Source organism: Chiloscyllium plagiosum, unplaced genomic scaffold (genome assembly GCF_037043375.1).
Source record: "Chiloscyllium plagiosum isolate Xiang-an unplaced genomic scaffold, Cpla_swu_hap1 HiC_scaffold_13, whole genome shotgun sequence".
NCBI classification, from domain to species: Eukaryota; Metazoa; Chordata; class Chondrichthyes; order Orectolobiformes; family Hemiscylliidae; genus Chiloscyllium; species Chiloscyllium plagiosum.
Window position 1 is genome coordinate 21,286,039 of NW_028270151.1, and position 13,293 is coordinate 21,299,331.

Genomic DNA, 13,293 nt, shown 5'->3' on the forward strand with positions numbered 1-13,293 from the left:
GATGAGTGTTGCAATTCATTTTAATACCAAATACATATCTCAATTGTACCTCACTTCTGACTTAGTTTCCTGTTCTCCTCCCGACCTCTTCTCCACTCTGAACTTCAACTTACGGCCTTTCCCCACTTTAAGACAACTGACTTAAGGCCTATTACCACCCTATTTCCCAGTTATGGCATTTTCCTCTGCCCTAATATCGGATTGATGACCTCACTCACATATCATTTCCCAATCCTTGACTCGTATTCAGATGCTGTGGAAATGTGAGAGTTTTGATGGTTCAGATGTGCTGGTGATTTTTACCACCCTGCTCTTCTCTAAAGCCCCGCCTCAAAGCAGGGAGGGAAAACCATTTAAAGAAAAACAGATTGAATGAGTCCCAGCACATCATGAATTTTCACTTCCTCTGTATCACAGCACCATCTCTGGATTGACCCTCGACATTGAATGGGAATACTAACCTCAGAGAGGGAAGTGGCGAGAGTGGCACAGTGGTTAGCACTGCTTTCTCACAGCGCCAGAGACCCGGGTTCAGTTCCCGCCTCAGGCGACTGACTGTGTGGAGTTTGCACATTCTCCCCGTGTCTGCGTGGGTTTCCTCCGGGTGCTCCGGTTTTCTCCCACAGTCTAAAGATGTGCAGGTCAGGTGAACTGGCCATGCTAAATTGCCCGTAGTGTTAGGTAAGGGGTAAATGTAGGGGTATGGGTGGGTTGCACTTCGGCGGGTCGGTGTGGACTTGTTGGGCCGAAGGGCCTGTTTCCACACTGTAAAGTAATCTAATCTAATCTAACAGGTAGGAAAGGAATAAGCTGCAACTTAGATGTTGGGAGCTAGGAGAGGCCATAACTCGTAGGTGGGAAGTGAAGAAGAGGCCACCACACAGGAGTCAGAGAGTGGGGAGGAGTCATCAAGGGTTGATGATCAGGAATGTCGGCAGCAACTCAGAGGATCATCAATTAGGAGGTTTGGTAAACAGTATCACTGGCAAGGAGGAGATACTGTAAGCAGCAAGTTGCATTTTTCTTGCACATTTTTAAATTGGTAAATTAAGTAGCTTTTAAAATAAAATGAATGTAGGAATCTAACAAATGTAAAATATTTTCATTTGGAGAGTACAGTTTTTTTTTCATTCATCCATGGGATGCAGGCTTTGCTGGTTAGACCAGCATTTATTGCCCATCCCTAATCGCCCTGGAAAAGTGATACAAACCGTCTCTTGAACCACTCTAATTCTTGAAGCGTAGGAACACGAACACTACATTTTGGGGTTCTAGAATATTGACCAAATGACAGTGATGCCATGTTGATGTGGATCCAAGGCAAGATGGTGTAGAACTTGAAAGAGGGGGCTTGCTGAGGGACAGGATATTTCTTTTGACATGTAGCAAGCATGAAAGAACACACCAGCAGACAGGTGACAAGTTCAGTGGAGAGAATTGTCTGCTGATTCATGTTGGTAGGGAGAACATAGAGACACAATACAAGATAAAGGGCACAGTTCACATGGTGCAGAAGGAGGGGAACTTTGAATATATCTATGCATATGTTAAGAAAGATTGACAGAAGTTAATAAAGCATCCAAAAACCTAGGTTACATTAACAGGGACAGAACACAATTGCAATGAGTTTATATTGAACTTATAAATGTCATTCAACAGTCACCCAAGGCTGGAATCAAACCCGGGTTCCTGGCACTGAGGCAGCAGGGCTAAGCACTGAGCTTCCATGCTACCCTTTAGGTGACAATGCTGGAGCATGGATTGCTTCACTACTACAAATGAATAAGGCAGAGATGACTGCAACTTTTAAAGATGGGTGTATAAAAGCACAGAAGTACAGGAGATAGTACAGGAGTAGAAATAGTTTTGTGCTGTGCTAACAAGAAGCTGTCAGATAGGATTAACCAAACAGTCATTCTCCAGGCCAAAAGCTCAATGGAGTTTCTTTACCTCATTTCCATCAAGGAAAAGCTGATCATTGTGTGGTTCCAACTTAAATTTTCTTTTTGTCTCTTTCTTTTTCTTTGGTGTTCCTGGAGCTTCATCCTGTCAAAACAATCAGAAAGGAAGCTATTGACAGATAAAGATCAAGTGAGAATATCCTATGACTTTGGTATTCAAAGCATAACAAAATTTTCAGCATTGAACTACGTCAAAAAGTCTATGTTCACAAGCTTCCTTTGTTCAGGTCAAGCAATGACCACTACACTACCGATATCCACTACTAGAGTCGCAGTTTAAACCCACTTTACATTATGGAGAGACACAAACAATGCAACACATAACTGAGGAGTATCCTCTTTACAGAGGAAGAAGGTGACTAACTGTCTTAAGAACCTAAGAACAAGCAGGACTAGGCAACTCAGTGTTTTGATCCTGCTATGATAATTATCACAATCATGGATAATCTAATCCCATGCTAAACCCCACCCTTCTTGTTCATTGCTCATAACCGTCCAACACCTCACTAAAATCTGTCTATCTCCCCAACTTTCTTCATGGCTCTGGTATCCACCACACTCTGGGGTAGTGAATTCCACAGATTCACAACCTTTTGAAAGAAGCAATTTTTCCTCATCTCTGTTTTACATCTATCTTCTGAACCAGAGTGTATGGGTCCCTTTGCAGTGGTCAGGATGTGGGGCAGAACATAAACCGAGATAGAAAAGTTATGTATGAAAGGCACTACTACAATTATTATGGAGGGACTTCAATATGCAGCTGAACTGGGAAAATTCAGCTGGTAGCTGATCACAACAAAAGGGATTATTCAATGTCTACAAGATGGTTTTTTTTTTGGAGCAGCGTGTGGTACAGCCCACTAGGGAACAGGCAGTTCTAGATTTGGTAAACATGTGGTGAGGCAGGCTTGATTAGACAGCTTAAGGTAAAGGACCCAGAGGGGGCAGAAACCACAATATAATAGAACTGACCCTGCAGTTTGGAGGGGGAGAAGTTGGAATCAGATGTAATAGTATTACAGTTGAGTAAAAGTAACTGCAAAGACATGAAAAGGAGCTGACTAGAGTTGATCAAAAGGGGAACTGAGCAGGGAAAATGAAGCAGCATTGGCAGGAGTTTCTAGGGGCATTCAAGAGGCACAGTAGAGATTCATCTCAAGGAAGAACCACCAGACGAAAGGGAGGATGAGGCAACCATAGCTGACAAGGGAAGTCAGGGACTTTATAAAAGCAGAAGAAAAAACCTTACAATGACGGGAAGATTAGTGGGAAGCCAGAGGATTGGAAAGCCTTCAAAAGCCAGAGAATAACTACAGCAGTGGTAAAGGGGAATATGAATAAAAATGTGGGTAAATTAACTAGCAATATAAAAGATTGTAAGATTTATAAAAAGAGAGGCTAGAGGGAACACTGGTCCACTAGAAATTAAGGCTGGAGAAGTAGTAATGAGGAACAAAGAAATTGTGGAAGAACTGCATCTGTCTTTACAGTGGAAGACAACTGTAGCATATCAGAACTTGAAGAGAGTTGGGGGACAGAGATGAGTGTCGGCCACCACTAAGAAGGTGCTGGGAAGCTGAAAGTTCTAAAGGTGGATAAATTACCATACTGGATGACTACACCCCAAGGTTTTGATGAAGATATTGGAGGCATTGGTGGTGATCTTGCAGGAATCATTGGAGTAAAGGAGAGTCCCAGAACACTGGAAAATGGATAAGGTAATAACACACCTGTTAAGGGAAAGAAATCACAGGCCAGTTAGCCTGACCTCAGTCATTTGTAAGATTTGAGAGTCCATTGTTAAGGATGAGATTGCATAATACTTTGAGGTGGCAGGGTGGCTCATAGCGTGAGGGACCTGGGTTCGATTCCAGCCTCAGATGACTGTGTGGAGTTTGCATGTTCAGATGAGGCGATGGATAGTTACAGAGTAGCTAGGAAGGATTTAAAGAGAGTTAAGAACAGCAAGGAGGGGACCTGAACAGTCTTTAGCAGGTAGAATAAAGGAGAACCCTAAAGCTTTCAATAGATATGTGAGAAATAAAAGGATGACTAGGGTAGGAATAGGGCCTGTCAAAGACAGAAATGGGAAGTTGTGTATGGACCCTGTGGAGTTCGGAGAGGTGCTAAACAAACATTTCTCAGGAAAAGGAGAATATTGGAGAGGAAAAAACTGAGGTACAGGCTATTAGACTTGAAAGGATTGAGATTAGTCAGGAGGAAGTGTTATCAATTCGAGAAGGTGTGAAAGTAGGTAAGACCCCTGGGCCAGATGGGATTTTTTTGAGAATTCTCTGGGAAGCTAGGGACGAGATGGCAGAGCCTTTGGCCTTGATCTCTGAGTTGTCATTGTCTACAGGTTTAATACCAGAGGACTGGACGTTTGCAATGGTTGTGCCCTTGTTCAAGGAGGGCAGTAGAGACGACCCAGGTCATTATAGACCAATGAGCCTTATGTTTGTTGTACAAAAAGTTTTGGAAAGGATTATAAAAGATAGGATTTATAATCATCTAGCAAGCAACAATTTGATTGGAAATAGTCAACATGGATTCATGAAGGGCAGGTTGTATCTCACAAACCGCATTGAGTTTTTTGAGAAGGTGACCAAGCATGTGGATGAGGGTAGGGCAATTGACGTGGTATACATGGACTTCTGTGAAGCCTTTGATAAGGTTCCACATGGTAGGCTATTGGAAAAAACGCGGAGGCATGGGATTGAAGGTGATTTAGCAGTTTGGATTAGAAACTGCCTTTCTTTAAGAAGGCAATGAGTGGTGGTTGATGGAAAATATTCCGCTTGGAGCCCGGTTACTAGTGGTGTGCCACAAGGATCTGTTTTGGAACCACTGCGGTTTGTCATTTTTATAAACGACTTGGACACAGGCATAGGTGGATGGGTTAGTAAGTTTGCAGATGATATTAAAGTCGGTGGAATGGTGGACAGTGTGAAAGAATGTTGCAGGTTGCAGGGGGACATGGATAAACTGCATAATTGGGCTGAAAGGTGGCAAATTGGGTTCAATGCAGATAAATGTGAGATGATGCACTTTGGGGAGATTAACAGGAAGTCAGAGTACTGGGTCGATGGAAAGATTGTTGGTGGTGTGGATGTGCAGAGGGATCTTGGTGTCCATGTACATAGATCCCTGAAAGTTGCCATCCAGGTTGATAGTGCTGTTAAGTCGGCGGACAGTGTGTTCGGTTTTATTGGTAGAGGGATTGAGTTCCAGAGCCGTGATGTCATGCTGCAACTATACAAAACACTAGTGCGGCATCACTTGGCATATTGTGTGCAGTTCTGGTTGCCCCATTACAGGAAGGATGTGGAAGCATTGGAAACGGTGAAGAGGAATTTTACCAGGATGTTGTCTGGTCTGGAGGAAAGGCTGAGGGAATGGGTCTGTTTTTACTGGAGAGAAGGCGGCTAAGAGGGGATTTGATAGAGACTTACAAGATGATCAGAGGATTAGATAGGGTGGAGAGTGAGTGTCTTTTTTGTAGGAAGATGATGTCAGCTTGTACGAGGGGGCATAGCTGCAAATTGAGGGGTGATAGATTTAAGACAGATGTCAGAGGCAGGTTCTTTACTCAGAGCGTGGTAAGGGTGTGGAATGCCCTACCTGCCAATGTAGTTACCTCAGCCTCATTTGGGGCATTTATACAGTCCTTGGATAAGTATATGGATGATGTTCACAGGTCAGCAAAATATCAAGGGCTGAAGGGCCTGTTCTGCGCTGGATTATTCTAGTTTCTACACACAGTCTGCATGAGTTTCCCCTAGCCGCTCTGGTTTCGTCCCACAATCCAAAGATGTGCAGGTTAGGTAAACTGGCCATGCTAAATTGGCCAGAGTGTTCAGGGATGTGTAGATTAAGTGCATTAGCCAGGGGTAAATATAGGAAAATAGAGTATGGGAATGGGTCTGGGTGGGTTACTTTTCAGAAGGTTGGTGTGGACTTGTTGGGCCAAAGGGCCTGTTTTCACACTATAGATATTCAATGAAAGTGCCTTGTAAAATAGGGCCAAGTCAGCATGACATCGTCAGGCATGATCATGCCTGACAAATCCATTAGAATTCTTTGTGGAGGTGATGAGCAAGTGGACATGATCTATTTGGATTCCCAGATGGCCTTTGTCAAGATGCCACGCAGGAGGCTGCTAAGAAAGACAAGAGCGCATGGTGTTAGGGGCAAGGTACAGACACGGTTAGAGGATTAGCTAATTGTCAGAAGACAGTAAGGTCTTTTCCAGAATGGTAGCCAGTAACTAGTGGAGTTCCACAGGAGTCAGTATTGGGCCCACAACTATTTATGCTCTACATTAATGATCTGAATGAAGGAACTAGGGGCATTGTTCCTAAGTTTGTAGATGACACAATGACAGGTGGAGAGATATGTCACACTGAGGAAACAGTGAGGCCATAGAAGTACATAGAAAGATCCTAAGGGGAGGCAGGAACGGCCATGGCTGACGAGGGAAGTTAAGGACTGAAGCTTCACAGGAGGCTCCCAAGCACTGAGGATGTCACCTAGACAGGGACGAAACGTCTGCAACACAAATTCCCAGCTCGGCGAACAGAACCACAACAATGAGCACCCAAGCTACAAATCTTTTCACAAACTTGTAACCCCGAGTTTTGAATTTCCCCAACATCGGGAATACAATGTGGGAAAGTATGACGTTATGCACTTTTCGAGGAAGAACAGAAGAACAGACTATTTTCTAAATGGAGAAAGGTTCCAGAAATCTGAAGCACAAAGGGATTTAGGAATCTTAGTTAGGATTCTCTAAAGGTTAACATGCAGATTCAGTTGGCAGTTCAGAAGCCAAATGCAATGTTAGTATTAATTTTGATTAGGCTAAAACACAACAGCAGGGATGAACTGCTCAGGCTGTATAAGGCTATGGTCAGACCACATTTGCAATACTATGAGCAGCTTTGTGTCTTGTATCCAAGGATGGATGTGCTGACATTGGAGGGGGTCCACAGGAGGTTTGCAAGAATAATCTCAGAGATGAAGGGTTTGTCATGGGGAGCAATTGAGGACTCTGTTGGTAGCTGATGTGGTTTAGAAGGCTGAGCAGATGAGGGGGGATCTCATTGAAACTTACAGAATATTGAGAGGCCTGGATTGAGTGGATGTAGAGAAAACGTTTCCACTCGGAGAGACTTGGATCCAAGAGCACAGCCTCATAGTGAAGGGACTACAGAACTGAGACGAGAAGGAATTTCCACAGGCAAAGGTGCTGAATCCATGAAACTCATTGTTGCAGGGAGCTATGGAGGCCACGTCACTGAGTCTCTTCAAGAGTGAGATAGATTAGTTCTTGATTATTAAGGTGATCAAGGGTTACGGGGAGAAGGCAGAGAATGGGGGTTGAGAAACACCATGATCAAATGGAAGAACAGACTTGACAGGCCAAATGGCCTAATTCTACTTCTATGTCACTCAGTCACAAATTTACAACCTGCTGTCAAAGGTGGCTCATAAGGCTGCTGCAGTGCATCTCTCGATGTTACACACTGCAGCGTTGTGAAAAGGTGGAGGAAGAAGTGAATGCTTAAAGATGGAGGATAAGGTACCAGTTAAATGAGCTGCTTTACCCTGAACATGATGCAGCATTTTGTAACCATGTATTTGGAGAGCTGGTCCAGTTATGTTTCTGGTCAATAATAACCCCAAGATGTTGGTGGTGGTGAATAGTGATGATGGGACTGGACAGGCTAAATGCAGGAAGAATGTTCCCGATGTTGGGGAAATTCAAAACTCGGGGTTACAAGTTTGTGAAAAGATTTGTAGCTTGGGTGCTCATTGTTGTGGTTCTGTTCGCCGAGCTGGGAATTTGTGTTGCAGACGTTTCGTCCCTGTCTAGGTGACATCCTCAGTGCTTGGGAGCCTCCTGTGAAGCTTCAGTCCTTAACTTCCCTCGTCAGCCATGGCCGTTCCTGCCTCCCCTTAGGATCTTTCTTGCTCTTTAGAATGAACTGATCCTGCACCTTCTGCATTTTATCCGAAATACCTGCCATTGTTGTTCAACTGCCATCTCTGCTAGGGTGTTAAACCATTGAACTTTGGCCAGCTCCTCCCTCATAGCTCCATAGTTCCCTTTGTTCAACTGCAATACTTCCGATTCTCCCTTCTCCCTCTCAAATTGCAGATTAAAATTTATCATATTATAGTCACTACCTCCTCATGGCTCCTTTACTTCAAGGACCCTATCAAATCCAGTTCATTGCACAGATCCAGAATTGTCACCTCCCTGGTAGGCTCCAGTACAAGCTGTTCTAAAAATCTATCTCGGAAGCAGTCCATAAACTCCCTTTCTTGGGGTCCAGTACCATCTTGATTCTCCTAGTCTATCTGCATGTTGAAATTCCCCATCACAATTGTCGTAATACCTTCGCGACAGGTCAATTTCAAGTTTCAACTTACACCCTACATCTAGACTACTGTTTGGGGGCCTGTAGATAACTCCTATTAGGGTCTTTCTACCCTAAGAATTTCTCAGTTCTATCCATACTGACTCTACATCTCCTGATACTAAGACCCCCCTCGCAAGAGACTGAATATCATTCCTCATCAACACAGTCACGCCACCCCCTCTGTCTGTCAGTCTGTCTTTTCAATAGCATGTATAGCCTTTAATATTCATTTCCCAGGCCCTGTTCACTTGAAGCCACATCTCAGTTATCCCCACAACATCGTACTTGCCAATTTCCAACTGAGCCTCAAGCTCATCCACCTTATTTCTTATGCTTCATGCATTCATGTGATATTTTCAATTGGTTACTCCCCTCACCTTTCCTATCAATCCCTATTTCACTTGACCATACTGTATGATCCCTTCTTGAGTTTTCTGTTCCGTTGATTCTGTTGTCTTTAACTTCTCTCATTCTCACTTTCCCTTTAATTTCCTTCTTGAATTTCCAATTTATCCCCTCCCCTACTTAGTTTAAACACACCTGTGTTGCAGTGGCAAACCTGCCTGCCAGAATGCTGGTCCTCACCTATTAAGGTGAGACCTGTCCCTCTTGTATAATTTATCCTTAACACAAAACATACCCCAATGATCCAAGAATTTAAATCCTTGCTTCCTGCACCAGTTCCTCAGCCACACATTCAAGTCCATTATCGCCCTGTTCCTGCCCTCTCCAGCCCAAGGAACTGGAAGCAAACTGGAGATAACCACCCTGGAAGTCCTGATTTTCAGCCTTCTTTCGAGTTCTCTGAAGTCCCGCTGTAGAATGTCCCTCCTCTTCTTCCCAATGTCATTTGTGCCAATATGCACCACCACCACCTCTGGCTCTTTACCTTCGCTCTTGAGGATTCCCTGCACTCTGTTGGTGACGCCCTGGATCCTGGCACCAGGAAGGCAACACACCATCCTCAAATCCAGCCTGTTGGCGCAGAAACCCCCTTCAGTCCCTCTCACTATGGACTCCCCTATTACCATGGCTCCGCATGATGTCTGACTCCTCGGCTCTGCCTCCATGCCAATTTTCCATTGGCCGACCTGTCCGTCTCTCGGACTGGCAGTGCTGTCTGTCTCGACAGTTTCCAAGAGAGTCAACCTGTTCACAAGAGGTACTTCCCCTGGGGTCTCTTGTACTTGAATTATCTCTTCCTTCCTCATCGTCATCTCCCTTTTCACCTCTGGTATGCTTGGTGTAATGACCTTGCTGAAGGTCCTGTCCAGAAAGTTCTCGTTCTCTTGGATGAGCCTGAGGTCATCTAGTTTTTTCTTCAGTGCTGCAACATGCTCCTTCAGAAGCTGAATGTGTACACACTTTCCATAGCTATAGGAGCCAGAGACACCACCAGTGTCCCTGACTTCTCACATCATGCACGCAGCACACCGAATCAGCCTGACAGCCATGTCTTCACTCTCTTCACTCTGTGGCGTAAGCCAAAGACTCGCACTTTCCTCACCAGGCACTTTCCTTGACCTTTTTGTTTTTGCTGAGAGTCTGTGGACTCTTAATTAAGTTAGAGGAGGATAGTGGGAGGGAGGTCCTGCTGTGTAGGACCTGGGGCCTAGCACACACCAACCTTCCCAACAGCCTCTGTGCTCAGACCTTACTTCCGCTGCTCTCTGCTGCAAAAAAGACCACTGGCTTCGAGATAAGTACTTAAATAGCACTCACTAACCTTCCCAACAGTCAGGCTTGAGATGAGAAGTGGCAAGTACCATTTGCACCAAACAAATGTCAGGCAATAAACATCTCCAATAAGAGACAATCTAACCATAACACCTCGGCATACAGTTGTGTTATAACTGAATATCCATATCAACATAAGGTTACAACTGACCAGAAATTGAACTCAAACAATCATTAAATGTGCTGTCCAACTAGGAGTATTGCATCAAAGTCTGTCCACTACCTACAAGGCACAAGTCAGGAGTGTGAAGTACAACTACCTACTTGCCTGGACGAGTGCAGCTCCAACAACACTCAAGCAAATCTGGGACAAAGCAGCTCACTTGATTGGCACCACATCCACAAACATCCATCGATGTTCTGTAATAGAAGTGTATACCATCTACAAGATGTTCTACAGAAATTTACCAAGATTCTCAGACAACACCTTCCAAACCCATGAGACTACCATCAAGCAGGAGAAGGGCAACAGATATATGGGAACACCACAACCTGCAAGTTTCCCTCCAAACCATTCACAATCCTGACTTGAAAACATACTGCCGTTCCTTCAGTGTCATATCAATGTATCAAAATCTTGGAATTCCGTCCCGAAGCATATTGTGGATCTACTTACAGCACACGGACTGCTGCAGTTCAATGAGGCAGCTCACCATCAGCTTTCCAGGGACAACTAGGAAAGGGCTGAACAAACAACTCCCTAATTAATCAAAATCCGCTTGCAATCCTAGATAACCTTCTTCACTGTCCACTATACTACCAATTTTGGTGTCATCTGCAAACTTACTAACCACGTCTTCAATATTGTCATCTAAATTATTCATATAAATGACAAACAAAAGTGAACCCAGCACCAATCCCTGTGGAACACCGCTGGTAACAGGCCTCCAGGCTGAAAAACACCTACCACCATCATGCTGTTTCCTGCTGTTAAGCCAATGTTGTACCCAATTGGCAAGCTCACCTTAAACTTTACTAATTAGTCGACCGTGTGAAACTTTGTCAAAGGCTTTAGTCCAAGTAAACAATGCCTGCCACTCTGCCCACATCAATTTTTTAGGTTACTTCCTCAAAAAACTCAAATCGAGTTTGTGAGACATGATTTTTTTCACTCACACATAACGTTGCTGACTATCCCTAATCATTCCTTGTCTTTCCAAGTGTATATAAATCCTATCTTTCAGACTCACCGCCAACAACCTACCCACCACTAAAGTCAGGCTCACAGGTCAATAGTTCCCAAGCTTCTCCTTACATCCTTTCTTAACCAAAGGCACAACATTAGCCACTCTCCGGTTATCTGAAACCTCACCCGAAGTTGTAGATGATACCAATGTTTCTGTAAGGGGCTCCAGAATTTTCTCCCCAACTTCCCACAACGCCCTCAGATACACTAGATCAGGTCCCAGAGATTTATCCACCTTTGTATTTTCTAAGACCTCCAGCATTACTACCTCTGTAATGTGTACTGTTTTCAAAACATCAATATTAATATATGAATTCTCTAGCCTCCATTTGTTTTCCGACAGTAAAAACTGATATAAAATATTCATTTAATGTCTCTTCCATCTCCTGAGGTTCAACACAAAGATTACCTCTTTGACCTTTAAGAGGTCATACTCTCCCCTCTCTCTCTCTCGTTGTTCTCCAGCTCTGAATATACTTGTAGAAATGCTCTGGAACTTCCTCAACCTTTTCTGCCAAGATATTTCATATCCCCTCTTTGCCTTCCTGATCGCCCTCTTAAGAATGCCCCTAAAGTCTTTATACTGGTCAACAGATTCATTTGAACCAAGTTATCTATATCTAATATATGATATTTTTTATTCTTGACTAGAACCTCAATATCATTATTCATCCATTGTTCCCCTATCGTACCAGCTTTACCTTTCACTCTGCTCGGAACATAGTGATTCTGAATTCTCATTATCACACTTCTTAAATTTAATTTAGTTAAGTTAAACATAATTACAATATCCTATCAAAAATCAAAGGTGAGACAGAGATGACCCATTAAGATCCAGAGCTGAAACTAACACAGAAAATGCTAAAGAAATTCAGTAGGTCTTGCAGTATTGGTGCAGAGGGAAACAGTTCATGTTTTCAGCCTGATATGACTTTTTAGTAATGCCTTGAATATGTTAAACTTGCAGTGTCCCCATTTTTAAAATTGTTTTATAAGTTTAAGCTTCTAAATTTTATAATACTAATGCTATATTACTTTCATTCCAATAACATTTCAGTTTCTTAAAACAGCAAATAGTATCTATTATTTGCTGTGGATTTTGATGCCTTTTTGTGATTAAAATAGAGGTTTTCTGCTGGCAAAATGGAGGCTCTCCTGCAGCTTGGATGGATTATTCCCCTTCCTTCCAGGTAGGTTTATGCTCTCTCATCTTTCATGGCCTAATACTCAAAACAAGTCTCTGTTCCCAATTTTTAAATAATGTTATGGCTGTGGTCTTAATAAATCTTTCTTTCAAATCTGTTTATTTCTTTCCTGATTTTGTCAAAATCCTGAAATTCTTCCAACTTTCTCACAAGTCTTCTAAATTTCAAGTTGCTCTTTTATTAACTTAAAATCTGATATTCTTGTAGTTGCAGTCTTGACACATACATTTTCTGCTTTTTACTTCACTGTAACAGAGAGAAAGTGAGGGCTGCAGATGCTGGAGATCAGAGCTGAAAATGTGTTGCTGGAAAAGCGCAGCAGGTCAGGCAGCATCCAAGGAACAGGAGAATCGACGTTTCGGGCATAAGCCCTTCTTCGGGCTTATGCCCGAAACGTCGATTCTCCTGTTCCTTGGATGCTGCCTGACCTGCTGCGCTTTTCCAGCAACACATTTTCAGCACTTCACTGTAACAGTCTTGCCTCATAACTGGGGTTTGATATAGTGGTGACATTTTTTGGTCCCTATCTTTCCCAACTAAGTCCACTGCACTGCAAAAGTGAAAATATTCTCCCCCTCCCCCTCCTTTCCCACAGAAATGTTGAACTTTATTCCTGAAACACTAAAACTGTTGCTCCCCAATCAGAGCTTAAATTAGGACTAGACCTGCAGATCCTTTTTCTCTAATGATTCTCTGAGAAAAGTGACTAGCTTTTTTTTGAAAAAACACTGCACTGTTACCCACATTATCTTTCCTATGCCTCTCATCAGATCAGAAAT

The 13,293-nt window shown here is 43.2% G+C and overlaps 1 protein-coding gene and 1 pseudogene across 3 annotated transcripts in view; both read right to left on the minus strand.

The window, feature by feature from the left end:
• sec62 (SEC62 homolog, preprotein translocation factor) overlaps positions 1–13,293 on the minus strand; it is a 38,624-nt gene that overhangs the window by 6,195 nt on the left and 19,136 nt on the right. For all 3 annotated transcript variants that reach the window (XM_043702638.2, XM_087993355.1, XM_043702640.2), the window contains exon 5: positions 1,951–2,046. In XM_043702638.2, the coding sequence (XP_043558573.2) occupies positions 1,951–2,046 (96 nt within the window). The remainder of the gene's footprint in view (positions 1–1,950; positions 2,047–13,293) is intronic.
• Positions 8,968–9,840, minus strand: LOC148148266 (uncharacterized; annotated as a pseudogene).